The 14,695-nt window shown below is 32.8% G+C and overlaps 1 protein-coding gene across 27 annotated transcripts in view; it reads right to left on the bottom strand.

Moving 5' to 3' along the window:
* The window catches only part of LOC111059276 (coiled-coil domain-containing protein AGAP005037), a 346,739-nt gene that overhangs the window by 48,742 nt on the left and 283,302 nt on the right, over positions 1-14,695 (bottom strand). For 19 of the 27 annotated variants that reach the window (XR_005570967.1, XM_039425095.1, XM_039425097.1 and 16 more), the window contains 5 exons: positions 11,333-11,474; positions 8,697-8,862; positions 6,823-6,939; positions 2,900-3,036; positions 801-851 (listed from right to left, as the gene is read on the bottom strand). Coding sequence is in view for 26 of the 27 variants with exons in the window: in XM_039425095.1 (XP_039281029.1) it covers positions 801-851; positions 2,900-3,036; positions 6,823-6,939; positions 8,697-8,862; positions 11,333-11,474 (613 nt within the window). In the remaining variant the exon portion in view is untranslated. The remainder of the gene's footprint in view (positions 1-800; positions 852-2,899; positions 3,037-6,822; positions 6,940-8,696; positions 8,863-11,332; positions 11,475-14,695) is intronic. The other 8 variants (XM_039425102.1, XM_039425111.1, XM_039425112.1 and 5 more) reach the window with 2 other exon arrangements.

Here is a 14,695-nt window from a genome sequence, read left to right as displayed (position 1 = left end):
TAATTAAAAAATTGAGGTTTAATTTACCAGTTTGAGAACGGATAGGCCTAACCAACAATCTAATTAGCATTGACTATGGAGATATCGTTGTTTAAGATAGAATAATGTGCTCAATATGAATATAAGAATACCAAATAACTCTAGTGAAATCAACTTGAATGTGATAGTTAGGCTAACATACAAGAGAGATGAAGTCACTTATCAAAATAATCCAAGAACTAATACAACAGTGATCACTAAAGAGTGACTGAGAGAAAACTACACTTTTTAAACCTACAATAAGTGAACACATCGGTAATCCATAGTACTTGATACTGGAGAATAATCTACAACTAGGCTATATATTGTCAGTCTTGACTGTACGATGAAAAATCTAAATAAAAAATTATATAAAGAAATAATTTTTAGAACAATAGCTAAGTTTACAAGAACAAGTTTCAGCTCATTTTTCAATTTGAAATGTAAACTTGCATACCAGATCTCAAGGAGTGATACGGTAAGGCAATTGATTATACAGAGAAGTATGGAAAAATCAACACATTATAGAATAGTATTGTGAATTATTGAGCATTGACATTCCTGTATGAGGTTTTCACAGGTATTAGGCTGCCATTTGTTCAAATTTTCACACAAATGAAAAACTGGTGCAGGAAATCTTCAACCCATTATCACAGCAAAACTCATACAAAGATCACACAACTTTTGTGATCGACAAGATGAATCAACAGGGTGACGATGATAAACAATAACAAAGGGATAAACATAAAAGTAGAACAAATTGTTTCAAAAAGCAAACTTACCCGGTAGAGAAGCTGAACTGGAGCTGGAGTGTTTGTCATAATCATCATTAGCTAGACGGTGAAAAGCAAACACAAGCGCTTGTTAAGGTGGTTAGATTTACAGCACACATCACCATGTTTTATAATGCAGTTGCTGGCAAACTGTTTTAGTGAGGTTTATCATTTGCAGAAGTAGCTTTCATACATCATTTCAGATTGCTTTATTTACATGCCTTTTTCCAATGCCCAGATGAATGTGAATTATTCCTTATTTACAGAAAAAATGGATATAATGACGAAGATAAATGTCATTTTCCACACAATGTGTGTGTTAGAATCAGTAAAAAAATACTAAAACGGTCATTATTATGATAGAATGAGTGAGATCAATTATAATTTACTTAATGGCGAACGGGTGTTAAGGATCATCAGTAAGATTTTTCGTGTTTCACTAATGTAACATTTAAAAAAATATTATTTAAAATTAAACCAGCCTAGAGCCTATCAAATGTGAGGGAATTGAATCTACGAATTGATTTAATAAGTATGTGTCTTCAAGTGATTTCGACCATGTTTCAAACCCAGAGTCTCACAATACTGATGAATCATAAATAAATAAATCTAAAAGGAAATAGTAATTGAATATCCTCCCGAGAACATATTATTTCATTCTATTCTCACCCGTTTATGAATTTCGAATACTATTCGAAATGGTATTTGAATATGCTCCCGAGAACATATTTCATTCTATTCGAAATAGTATTTGAATATCCTCCCGAGAACATATTTCATTCTATTTAATTTCTTATGTTCGCTAGCAAAACTAGAGCTAACTGTACAATGTACATCCCTGAGCAATTATAGGGCCGCATTTATGAACGATGCTTAGAACAAAACACAGCTTAGCCACCTAGCAACATATAACACCAACTAATCAGTAGGATTCTAGTTCATGTTACTAGACAATAATGACGTGCTGAGTCAAGTTTTGAACTGAGCGTCATTCATAAATAAAGCCCTATACAGGGTGAGTGAAAAGTCCGAGAACGGCTTAATATCACATACACAAAGGTAATTTGACGGTGAGAGTGATTGTGGATCCTATTCAAATTGAAAATACTACTTTATACGAAATTTCAAGAAAAAAAAGAATGGCGAAAACCGCATATCGATATCTCAAACCGTTCAGAAGATATTCACATTATTAACAATATCATGCATATCAGAAATGAAATACATAAGTGGTATTGATTAATAATCTGAATATCTTCTGAACGGTCTGAGATATCGATGTGCGGTTTTCGCCATTAATTTTTTCTTGAAATTTCATATCGAAATAATGTATCGCATGATAACCTTCCCATTTAAAAAAATAAAGTCGCATTCAATATTGCGGATCCAAGATGGCGAACCAGATTTTTGAAGTCATAGTAAAGTAGTATTTTCAAGTTGAGTAGGATCCTCAATCACACCCACCATCAAATTACCTTTGTGTATGAGATATTAAGCCGTTCTCGGACTTTTCACACATCCTGTCTAATAAGAACTATTTTCAATCCGTCCTAATGAAAGCAGTGAGTATGGAATATAACATTCTACACTCACTGAATGAAAGCCGTGGTACCTTAATAATGTAAGACTAATACAACCAAAACTGATCACATGTTGAACTATCCTCTCTGAAATCCAACTATGAACTAAACTAATTAATACTACTTCTCTACTACTAAAACTCTATCTATCTATTATCTTGGTACGCTTACTATTTCTTGATCAACATTACATCGAAATTCTATCATAATTCTCTCTGGCAGCTTCGTTAAAATATGCATGTTACTGATATAGATTGATATAAGAGTTACTGCATTTCAGAACTATCTATTGAAATCAAACACACAGCAAAATTTCGCACAATAGTCGTTCTAGGTGAACTATTTGTGCTAATGTGAGGTGGTTTGCCTTTTCTAGTATGAAAGCAATATACAATTCATTAGTTGATTAAACAGTCGTATTTATTTACACACTGTTAGTGAAGCACACTCGTCACTGGAAAAATGACGTAATTGGAAGAGCTAAGGCCACACCGTTTTTAGTGGTATTTAGGGAAATGATGTGCTCACCATTTCTATAGTTTGAGTTACTGCCGGGAGGAACGCTGAGGAATTCGCGGGGAGTTGTCGGAGGTGCTTGAGTGAGTGCCTTTTGCACTAGACCCGTCAAATTGGCCAGCTGTCTCTCCATGTGCTCGACACGTATCCTGAAACATATTCAATAATTAATATCAAATTCACAAATGATAATCGGATATATTATATTAAAAAATAAATAGAAAAGATTATGCAATCTGCAGTGTAATAATAATGCGATAAGTATTGTTGTATTAGAGGACTTTACTCTATTATTGTTGTTATTATTATTATTATTGTTGTTTTCATTTTTCATCACATTACTATGTGAGTTTTTCATCAAAATCAGTCTATGACAAGACTTTGATGAATTATTCTGCTGCCAGGTTTAAGAATGCCCTAACCATTGATACAGTGTTGAGCATCACTGCCTTCTGCATCAAGTAGATCGTGTTTCTTGAGGCACCCAGATGACTTTAGGTTTATTATTATTATTATTATTATTATTATTATTATTATTATTATATTATTATTATTATTATTATTATTATTATTATTATATTATTATTATTATATTATTATTATTATATTATTATTATTATTATTATTATTAGCGTATGGCTTGAATTGTGGGGAGTCCTGTAGAAAGTTTCACTTTGCCAACATAACCACAATTTCCCATGACGTAGAACTGTCATTGTTATTCTCGATTTTCACATAAATTTTCTCTTTAAATAGTTTCTTTTGATTTTAGAAAGCCAAAAACACAAAACAAAACACCAAATTACTTATCCACATCTTGAAAATTTATTGTAGGGGCTACTATAATGTATGATAGTACTCTATTTTACTTATAACAAATTTCTAAATAATACAGTAGTAATATATGGGCCTAATTAAGATGAAGAATTCAAAAATAAGTTGGAATGGAAGTAATGATTCAATAGCACAATAATGTGTTGTGCATGCTTTTTCTTTCTCACTATTAATTTAAATTTCGAATTGAAAGCACTTTTGAAGTAGAAACACTTACTTTTTAGCAGTGAATACGTTTTGACCGGTTGTTGGACATCTTCAGACTCGAAATTGACTCAAACCAGCCTCAAATTGAGTCTGAAGATCACCAACAACAAAACGTCTTCGAAACGTCACTGCTAAAAAGTGTTTCTACTTCAAAAGTGTTTTTTATTAGAAACACAATAATTTTGGTGTATTATATATTGTTGAAGTAAAATAAAATATTATGTCCTCCTACTCTACGTAGATGAATAGTTGACGTGAAATTAGTGTTTTCAATTATAATTCAATATCTCAGTTACTTACTGTTTGAACAGTGCAAATTAAGATGTGTTTGAATATTAATATTTTCTGTCATCAAAATCAGTCTATGACAAGACTTTGATGAATTATTCTGCTGCCAGGTTTAAGAATGCCCTAACCATTGATACAGTGTTGAGCATCACTGCCTTCTGCATCAAGTAGATCGTGTTTCTTGAGGCACCCAGATGACTTTAGGTTTATTATTATTATTATTATTTATTATTATTATCATAATTTTTATTATTATTATTCTTATTATTATTATTATTATTATTATTATTATTATATTATTATTATTATTAGCGTATGGCTTGAATTGTGGGGAGTCCTGTAGAAAGTTTCACTTCGCTGACATAACCACAATTTCCCATTACGGAAAACTGTGATAGTTATTGTCGATTTTCACATAAATTTCATCTTGAAAAAGTTTCTTTTGATTATAAAAAGCCAAAAACACAAAACAAAACACCAAATTACTTAATCTGAAAAATTTATTGTAGGGGCTACTATAATGTATGATAGTAGAATATAATTCCTCTATTTTACTTATAACAAATTTCAGATTAATACAGTAGTAATATATGGGCCTAATTAAGATGAAGAATTCAAAAATAAGTTGGAATGGAAGTAATGATTCAATAGCACAATAATGTGTTGTGCATGCTTTTTCTTTCTCACTATTAATTTAAATTTCGAATTGAAAGCACTTTTGAAGTAGAAACACTTACTTTTTAGCAGTGAATACGTTTTGACCGGTTGTTGGACATCTTCAGACTCGAAATTGACTCAAACCAGCCTCAAATTGAGTCTGAAGATCACCAACAACAAAACGTCTTCGAAACGTCACTGCTAAAAAGTGTTTCTACTTCAAAAGTGTTTTTTATTAGAAACACAATAATTTTGGTGTATTATATATTGTTGAAGTAAAATAAAATATTATGTCCTCCTACTCTACGTAGATGAATAGTTGACGTGAAATTAGTGTTTTCAATTATAATTCAATATCTCAGTTACTTACTGTTTGAACAGTGCAAATTAAGATGTGTTTGAATATTATTATTTTCTGTCATCAACTTCAGACAACTGTTTTTGCAAGTAAAACTTCGCCCCTTGAATTGAGAAAAATACACAGTAATTTATAAAGATCCAGGACCCTGATGATCTAGTTCTAGTGAATATTACCAACAACTCAAGGTAATACAAACACTATGATCGAAGATTTCTTTCAGTAATCTTGTTGCAGGATAGAAAATTTGCTAATTAACCTAACTCATGAACAATCAATCTCGTCCTTGGCCTGATAGATTTAGGCCTACTTCAAAGTTGAATACGGTATCTAAGAGTTTTTTCAATTTCCAAAGAAAAGAATGGGAAGTGAGTTTTGGAGCTGGGAAATTATAGTCTGATAACTTGCCATGCTTCATGCTTTTAATTTACAAGATATTAATATTTTTCACTTATTGAACTAACAAAATAATGAAATTTGAAGACGTGGTTCAAAAAAGAGCAATCAAACAGAAATTAAACAATTGAGGCGCTATGGATTGAGAACTTGTATTATTATTCATTTTCAAATGTGGAGCTTATCCCACAATAATTAAGCTGCTCTTTCAAACTAGTCCAGCTAAAATGTATAGGCTACTTGTAACTTACTTTCTCAGTACTCAACTAAAAACTCAACTTACAACTCAGTACTCAGTACTCAAATAAAAACTCAACTTACAACTCAGTACTCTACATTATTGACTAGAGCCACAGAATTTATCAAAACATAGACATTGAAGAAAGACCCTAGCATTTGAAACACATGAAACATGTGATAGTGGTTCATTCAAATATTCACCGTAAGTAGAATTTCTTGGAATCCTTACTACATACTTTACTAATAAGTTACTGGTTTACTGATACTCTCACTTACCAATTTAAGAGATCGAGGTTTACAGAAGAACAGTATTATGATTCTGTGATATACAGGGAAAACATGCAGCAGAACTGACTACAGAAGAAATTATTCATAAAAATTTGGGTATAATTATATACAGTTGTCTCAAACTACCGTATCTTGAGTCATTCAGAGTGTTGTCCAGAAACACAGAATGAAATATGACACACAACCTGGTTTACACAGTCAGGTCTATGTCAAGCTCCCATAGAGGAGTTCTCAAAAAATGGTCCATATTGTGAAAACATGGAGGTCCTGTAATACAATCAATTCTCTGTAAGATGAGCGTACACTTGACGAAATTTTATATATAGGCCTGATTATTTGTAAATTTACCCGTTTACAAGCGAAATATTTTGTGATGAATGTAATCGACTTGATATTGTCAAAACCACTATTTTTTTACGATTCAAGATTTTATATTTTTAGAACCAATATTTTATATTTATGAATTTATTAGCACAATTTGAGATGTTTTTGAATATTTATAGTTAGTAAAAGCTAAAAGTTGAAAGTTAGTAAAAGCTTGAATGTAATGTATTTTATTAGAACTGTAGTAGCAATGTGCCACTAGAATACATTCTAGGTACATGTATTCTAGGTATATTGATTAGTAGCAAGCAAGCAAGCATGCGGCGGCATAGTGTAGGGCTACCTGGTGGCATCATAGGGCGGATGCACAGGGGGGCCGGGGGGGAACTGGCCCCCAGCACGGGGCACAGGCAGCTTCACGCCGTACAAACTGTACGACTCGTCTATCAGTTCGGTATCACTGCAAACACAACACCGCAAACTCACACACACACACACCTACAATGCATGTTAGCTACTACCTATCTATCAACTGAACGACGTAAATACAAATCATGAGAGTATATATTATGTCGATTTGAAATATATTGTAAGCTGGAAATCAACACAGTAAACATTATTAGCAATTTGCATTTATTTTTGATAATGATGATAAATTAATGAAATATGAGTTTCAAAATGAATGAAATATGAGTTTCAGGTGGGTTATAAACCCAGCAAAAAGACTTTGATACGTACGGTACGGTATCTTCTAATTGTGATGTTATGTGGGTTTGAGGATAATATCGTTCAATATATGATGTGGAGTGGGTTTAGAACATAATATCATAGAGAAACAATAGCATAAGTAGATATCACATGGTATAGGGCGTTTATGTCGCAACTCTTACTCTTATCTCATGCCGATAGTTCATGTAATTCTTTCCCGTGAAGTTGTGACACTGGTAGTCTCTCATATTGTGCCGTTCGTACACTCTCACCCCAACAAAACAGTAAAGTTCGACAATAATAAACAGTAATCGGCTTGAGATAACAGTAAAAGTTGCGACATAAACGCCCTATACCATGTGATATCTACTTACGCTATTGTTTCTCTATGATATGTTCAATATTTGATGTTGAGTGGGGTTGAAAAGTAATATTGTTCAATATCTGAGTTAAAATTCAATAACTATGACTTCAATAAGAAGGACTACAGCCTTCTAAACCTCATATTTTCAACAAAGATTCAATCGGAAATTAAATTTTACTACCAGACACCAGTTTTCCAAGTAGAAAACTAATTTTCTTTCACGGAGTGAACTGGATGAATTTCAAGTTTTCATAGAGTGAGACCCATAAGTCAGTGATAAGTGATTCACCTACACCAAGCGTGTTGTGAGAGCAATAAGAAACGAAGTAAGCATATTGGAATAAAGCGAAAGTGAGTCTAGAATATATAAGCAAAATAGAGTTCACAATTAACAAAATACACACGAAACCGACACCAAAAACTAATGGATAACAGACATCGAGAAATTCAGTGATTTTATTATTTGAAATAATTATGTATTTAAATAGAAAATACAAAAATGAAAATTGAACTTGGGAAGTCTGTTAACACTATTTTTAATCAACATAACATCAACTGAAACTTTCTGTTTCCATATCATTGAAAATTACCACTGCAGTTGGAACATTTTTTACTGTTTCAATAAGATTTAATAGAATTTCAGATTTTATTACAAGAAGAAGATTTAACAGATGAGAATGAAGTCCAAAAATATGAAGTTCAATATGACATTTGTATTTTTTTTAAATTGTTGATAATGTGAGAGGCTGAGAACTGAAGTAAAATTGATATTTCCTTAGGACAATTTCTTGTTTGCATCCTCGACACATATTATATTTTATAGTGAGGTATCATTATGAAAACTTTGAATAATGTTATATTATTAAAAATGTATAAAACTATTATGTAATGTTCTTGAATTCATGAATAAACTCTTCTGGATGTTTTGTCCAACATCCAGAGGAATTATCATTATTATAACGTATTTAGAATACAGTGGTAGTACAGTGAGTCACTCTGTATACTCCTCTATATTTTTCGAATTTATACTATCTAAAGAAATATATAAGCTTCTTATAATCGGTCCCAAATGCTATAGGAATAGGTATTACTTTTTCATCTTTGAAAACTGAATGAACGAAACTAGTGATTGGCATTAGCATTACCTAGCCTCTTCGTCGATGACAGGAGTTATTGAGCCGGTTCTGGATCCATACTGGCTGTAGTAGGGGTCCTCGTAGGGTCCCGCCGCCCCCGGGGAGACGTAGGGGGCGGGGTACACCCTACCTGGCGCAGACCCACCGCGCTCTGGTGATGACATGTACCCTGCATCTGCAATACATTGAATTCATTTTAAACTGTATTTATATTTTTCTGTGAGTAAAAATGTGACCTTTTCTTCAATTAGTATTATTGTGTCACTTGTAAACTTGTTCTATATTTTTGTGAATATTTTGGTTCTAGCACTTGACGCATGTGCAATACTCTAAGGTCATTCTCAACTTCTCTGGTCATTTTGGAGTTTTTCAAGAGAGAAAAAGTCAACGAAAGGCACTGATTTGTTCAACATGAAAAACTCCAACATGACCAGAGAAGTTCAGATTTTATATGAATTTTGAGTGAATAAATTTGATTTGACTTGCTTCTGTACACCCACATTGTTCGTTATTTATTCAAACATTTGATCACTTATATTCATCTATTCATTACATAAATGAATACGAATCAATTTAATTTGAACTATATCTCAATAAAATATAATTCTAAAGCTGAATTCCCACATATCTGTGGTATAAGTGAACGTATGCGGTAAAGTGAAAATATAATAGTTTTCATGTGCTCTAATGGAACTAAGTTTATTCATACTTGCTTGGAATATTCCCATTAGAACTCATGAGAATAATATTTTCACTAAACAAAAACAAAGACTGATACTGATAAAGGTAGGCGCACACAGATCGTCATCGGACGGACGGCACGATTCGATGCATTGTTTTCAATTGGAGTGCGCATGCCTATCCGCATCGTATAGGTATGCGAACTCCAATTGAGAACAATGTATCAAAAAAATATAATCGTCCGATCCGTGCAGTCTGTCCGATGACGATCTGTGTGCGCCTACCTTAACTGGGAATCCTGAATAATTTATTTATTGATTTCTAATAATTTATACGTATTACTGATTTTTTATAACATGAATAGTACTAACAACATTAAACTTGAATTCAATATTCTTCTTGACGTTTTCAATTCATGAAATTTTTAAATTAGATCTTTTCAATAAAGTTACCTAGAGTACCTACATAATATTCAATGGTATACAATGAATTCTAGGTACATTGTATTCAATCATATGTATCAAAATGCGGGAGAAGAACAGTTTTGGGCTGAGCGCTGAGTCTGTTGTTCGCCCCTCTACCGCATTCAATGAATTGTGTATAATTAGATCAATAAATGAATATTGATGTTGAATGCAAATAATATTCAATGGGAAATCAGGCATTCTACATGAAACCGTATGAAGTAGCCATTAAGCCGAGTGAATAGAAACAGAGACAAATAATCTAGGTATCCTTACTCCAACTTGTTATAACTTACATGAAGTGAAATAAATATGAAAACTCTTTTGTATGAAATAAAAGCATGCATCTTTATTATTAACGAAATGATAAATTGGAAACAAGAATCGAAATCCATTTTCTAGACATGAGCATAGGAACAATAACAAAACTTCGTTGCCCAGCTGACTTTTTAACAGTTTAACAGTGCTGCCACACTCTGGCAGCATAATGAATATGATTGAATATGATTGAATATGTAATGTATGTAATGTCTCTGAAATAATGTATTGTAATAATTAATAGTTGTAAATGATAATAATAATATGTTGTTAATCAAGGAATGTATTTATGTACATGTTACTGTTACCACGGTATATAGAAGAAATATAAATACCGTGTAATTCATCTAAATACCGTGACTGTTACGTACCGGTACATGAAGAGTTGGTAGAGTAAATGGGGGCACTTTCGAACCTCACAAGGTTGTAACATAACTTTAGTAGACACTAGACGGAACTGTCTACTAACTTTGTCCTTAATCTATGATAGAAACTAGTAGGCATTAAAACATTGTGATGATAGCAAAATTAGAATTTATAAATACAATGAGATGCACATCAAAGTATCAACATTCGTTGCAAGGGGAGCATTGATTTGCTATTTATAAGGAACTTTGAAAGTTCAAAGTGAATATTACTATAGTTGTTAAACCTCAACGTTTCCTACAGAATTGGCAGTATTGGAATAATTTATTGTTATTTTAGTACCAAAAGTACCTGTTTGAAATATTTGACGGAAAATAACCTTTTTGGACTAGTTTTCATTTAAAATTCGGGAATGGAATAATAAGGGCTACAGCCTAAGCCCGATTTTTATTACCAATCATTTTTTGTTAAAATGTTTTTATCATTGTTTGATTGTTAATGATTGAAAACATGTTAAGCAATTTCTTATCGAATTTTAATGAGTAGGTAGACAAAGCTGAGTAATTGCAGTCTAAATGTTAATAATAACTTTTCTAAATTCCTAGTTTATAAATATTTTTGACTCAAAATTGCACAAAAATCATGTAAACATCATTGGACAAAAATCAAGTGTAATCATAACCTATTTTTGGACAATTTCTATCTAAATTTGGGAAAGGAACAGTTTTGGGCTTTAAGCCTGTTGTTCCTTTCCCAATCATTCATAGTTGAGAATGATATTGTAACTATCAATGTATAAATAAATAAATAAATTACCAGTTGGGGGTTTGGGAGGTCCGGGTACAGCCGGTGAGTAGGTTCTGAGTAGGGGACCGCCACGAGGAAGGGTCGCCCCTCCAGGCGGGAACGAGTGAGTCATGTAGTAAGGCTGGTGACCCCCCACTGCCGATTTGCTACCCTGAAACACACAACCAAAATAACTACATCAGCAAAGTTTTTCAAATTTCACAGGATATAGTAGATACGATGGATATTTTAGATACATAGATGATACCTACAATAGAAGACTACTGCGTATATTCATTTTTCCAAACATGATAAAGATTCATGGCAAAGATAAAAATCACCCAAAAACAATAATTATATTAGTATCTTATTTCTTGTAGCATGTAACTATAGATTGTGTTTTATATTATATTCATTGTGTATTTTTCAACAATATTCTCGAACAACCGAAGTTATTTTGAATTTCATCCGTTAAAGGCATTAGGAAGCTATAACTTCGGTTGTTACAGTATTGTGAATCTAGAACTTAATTAACACTATTGATAGATGAGGTCTTTTATACTGCAATTAACTACCAATTGGAGTAACCATTATTAAAGCGTGAAATACTTTAAGACCACAACCACATGACACAAGGCAAATCATATTATTTATGAGGCATCACTTTCAAGTCAAGAGCAGACCGGATAAAATAAATTACTTTCACTATGAGCCGTCAGTTCAACATTACAGCAAGTTACGCCAACCAGCATCTTGCAACATATCTTTTGTCTGAATTATATTTTGTTTTATATCGACCAATTCAAACTTTCTAACAAAATAAATATATCACAAATGACACAAGCGTTGGGAAAGTGAATTTGTGTCATCAGTTAGTTGTTCAAGAAGACAGAGGACGGTTAGAAATTTAATCTTTGGGACTTTCAAAAATCGTGAAACATGTGAAAAATATTGGAACTCAAGTGGAATCTTATAACAAGTAATTATATAAAGACGAATTCTAAGGAATATTGGATTATCAAGTATTTTTTGAGACATCAATAGTATGTTTGATATACTGTATATTGATACAGAATCACAATGCAATGGTTAATATAAATTTCAAAGTCAATTTTCTTTGATCTCAGAGAATTCCGAAGCGAACCAAAGAAGAAAATATACAGAAATAAGTTCGACTAACTAGGTTAAGAGCCTGTAAAGTGCACAAATGTGTACAACCTACCTATGAGAAGAAAGAAGAGGCTAGTTGTCTATCCTATTGTCGATGATAATCTCAGTTACCTTCCCTAATTAGTCAATTGGAATGAAACTGCACGTAAGACTTTATTGCTTACTATAAGCTTACTACGATGTCCAGCTCGAACCACATCATAGCTCTCTTGTAATCAATGGACAAATTTAGCCCTTAATATAAGCGCTACCTATATTATAAAGGTAATTAAAGCGCTATATTCCTTTAATATAAGGGCTATATTATAGCCCTTAATATATAATATTCAAGCTCAAATGTAAGCTCAAATGTAAGCAGTACAAACATAAAAATGTAAGCAGTTTCAGAAGAACATACGAGTGCAGTAAAATGCAGTATTTACATTGTAAGAACCATTTAGCGAGTGTAATTGACCGAGCGAAGTGAGGCCTAAAATTCAAGTCGACGGTTTGGCATTTCTCTTATAATGTTTAAGTGTTTAAATGTTTATATATTTATATGTTGCGCATTTACGGCGAAACGCGGTAATAGATTTTCATGAAATTTGACAGGTATGTTCCTTTTTTAATTGCGCGTCGACGTATATACAAGGTTTTTGGAAATTTTGCATTTCAAGGATGATATAAAAGGAAAAAGGAACTTCCTTCATACGCCAATATTAGAGTAAAAATCAGACTATAGAATTATTCATCATAAATCAGCTGACAAGTGATTACACAGATGTGTGGAGAACCCAGTCTATTACTGTATTTCCATAGGGTCTATAGTTTCAATCAGGTACTTGTGGATGAGAATCCTGCGTGAGGTCTACTGTTCACAGAACTACTAGTATAATCACAGGTGGAGATTGGGCCTACTCTACAGAAATTCCCAATTATTATACAACCCAAATTCCAAATTATGATGAAGCATCATTCACACTGTCTCCATGTATCTTCACTTTCTTCTTTCACAACTATGTTATTTATATTCACAACTTATCTTATTAGAAAACCACTCAATAATCAATTAAACTTGGCCTGCCTTCCGAACCATTGCTAATAAGGCCTAAAATAAATTATAAGCGAGTACTTTCCAAACAGTTTAATTGATTACTTTTGCATTCTACCTGGTTTCCTCCTAGCTGCCAATGACTACTTAGCTTCTACTAACTTATCATTATTAACTACCGGCTAGTTTCTCAACTGAACTACGAAGCAGACATAAACTATAATAATTTACGGGAACGTTGTTGAAATTATAAAGCTAGACATCATAACTCTCAAAGCCCAGTTTATTTTATGTTTAAACAGCAGTGAACTTCTCCATCCATCTCAAGATTAATTTACGTTGTAATTGGAATACTGTATACTAAAAGGTAAGTAATCGTAACGTAACCCAAGATGAGTATTGTCGGATTCTTAGGGCCGGTTTCCGTGCTCGGGATTTAGCTAAATATTGTAGACTTTAAACATCTGGAGTCAGAAAATTGGCTTTCCGAAACTAGGCGTAGTCACAGTTTTTATTAAAATCTTTATTTTCTAATTTCTATAATTGGGAACGTTTTTCCTTGCCGAAATTAAACATTCCTAAATGATTCAAAATAGCTTGAACTTTACACTATTTTCTCTTTATTTTATTTTGTGTTCAATTTTCTAGTTTTTACTTTCCTTGCCCTATTACCATAGGTAAGGAAAGTATTGCTTTCCGAAAAAAATTAAGGTACCCCAATTTCTAAATTTATATATGTTTCAAGGTCCCCTGAGTCCAACAAAGTGGTTTTTGGTTATTGGTCTGTATGTATGTGTGTGTGTGTGTGTGTGTGTGTTGTGTGTGTGTGTGTGTGTGTGTGTGTGTGTGTGTGTGTGTGTGTGGTGTGTGTGTGTGTGTGTGTGTGTGTGTGTGTATGAGTGTATGTGCGTCTGTGTACACGATATCTCATCTCCCAATCAACGGAATGATTTGAAATTTGGAACGTGAGGTCCTTACAATATAAGGATTGTACACAAACAATTTCGATCAAATGCGATTCAAGATGGCGGCTAAAATGGCGAAAATGTTGTCAAAAACAGGGTTTTTCGCGATTTTCTCGAAAACGGCTCCAATGATTTTGATTAAAGTTATACCTGAAATAGTCATCGATAAGCTCTATCAACTGCAACAAGTCCCATATCTGTAAAAATTTCAGGAGCTCCGCCCCCCAT

The sequence above is a fragment of the Nilaparvata lugens genome, chromosome 3, assembly GCF_014356525.2.
Source record: "Nilaparvata lugens isolate BPH chromosome 3, ASM1435652v1, whole genome shotgun sequence".
In the NCBI taxonomy this organism is placed as follows: Eukaryota; Metazoa; Arthropoda; class Insecta; order Hemiptera; family Delphacidae; genus Nilaparvata; species Nilaparvata lugens.
The sequence above is the reverse complement of the archived record's forward strand: the minus strand, read 5'-3'. Positions and strand labels throughout refer to the sequence as shown.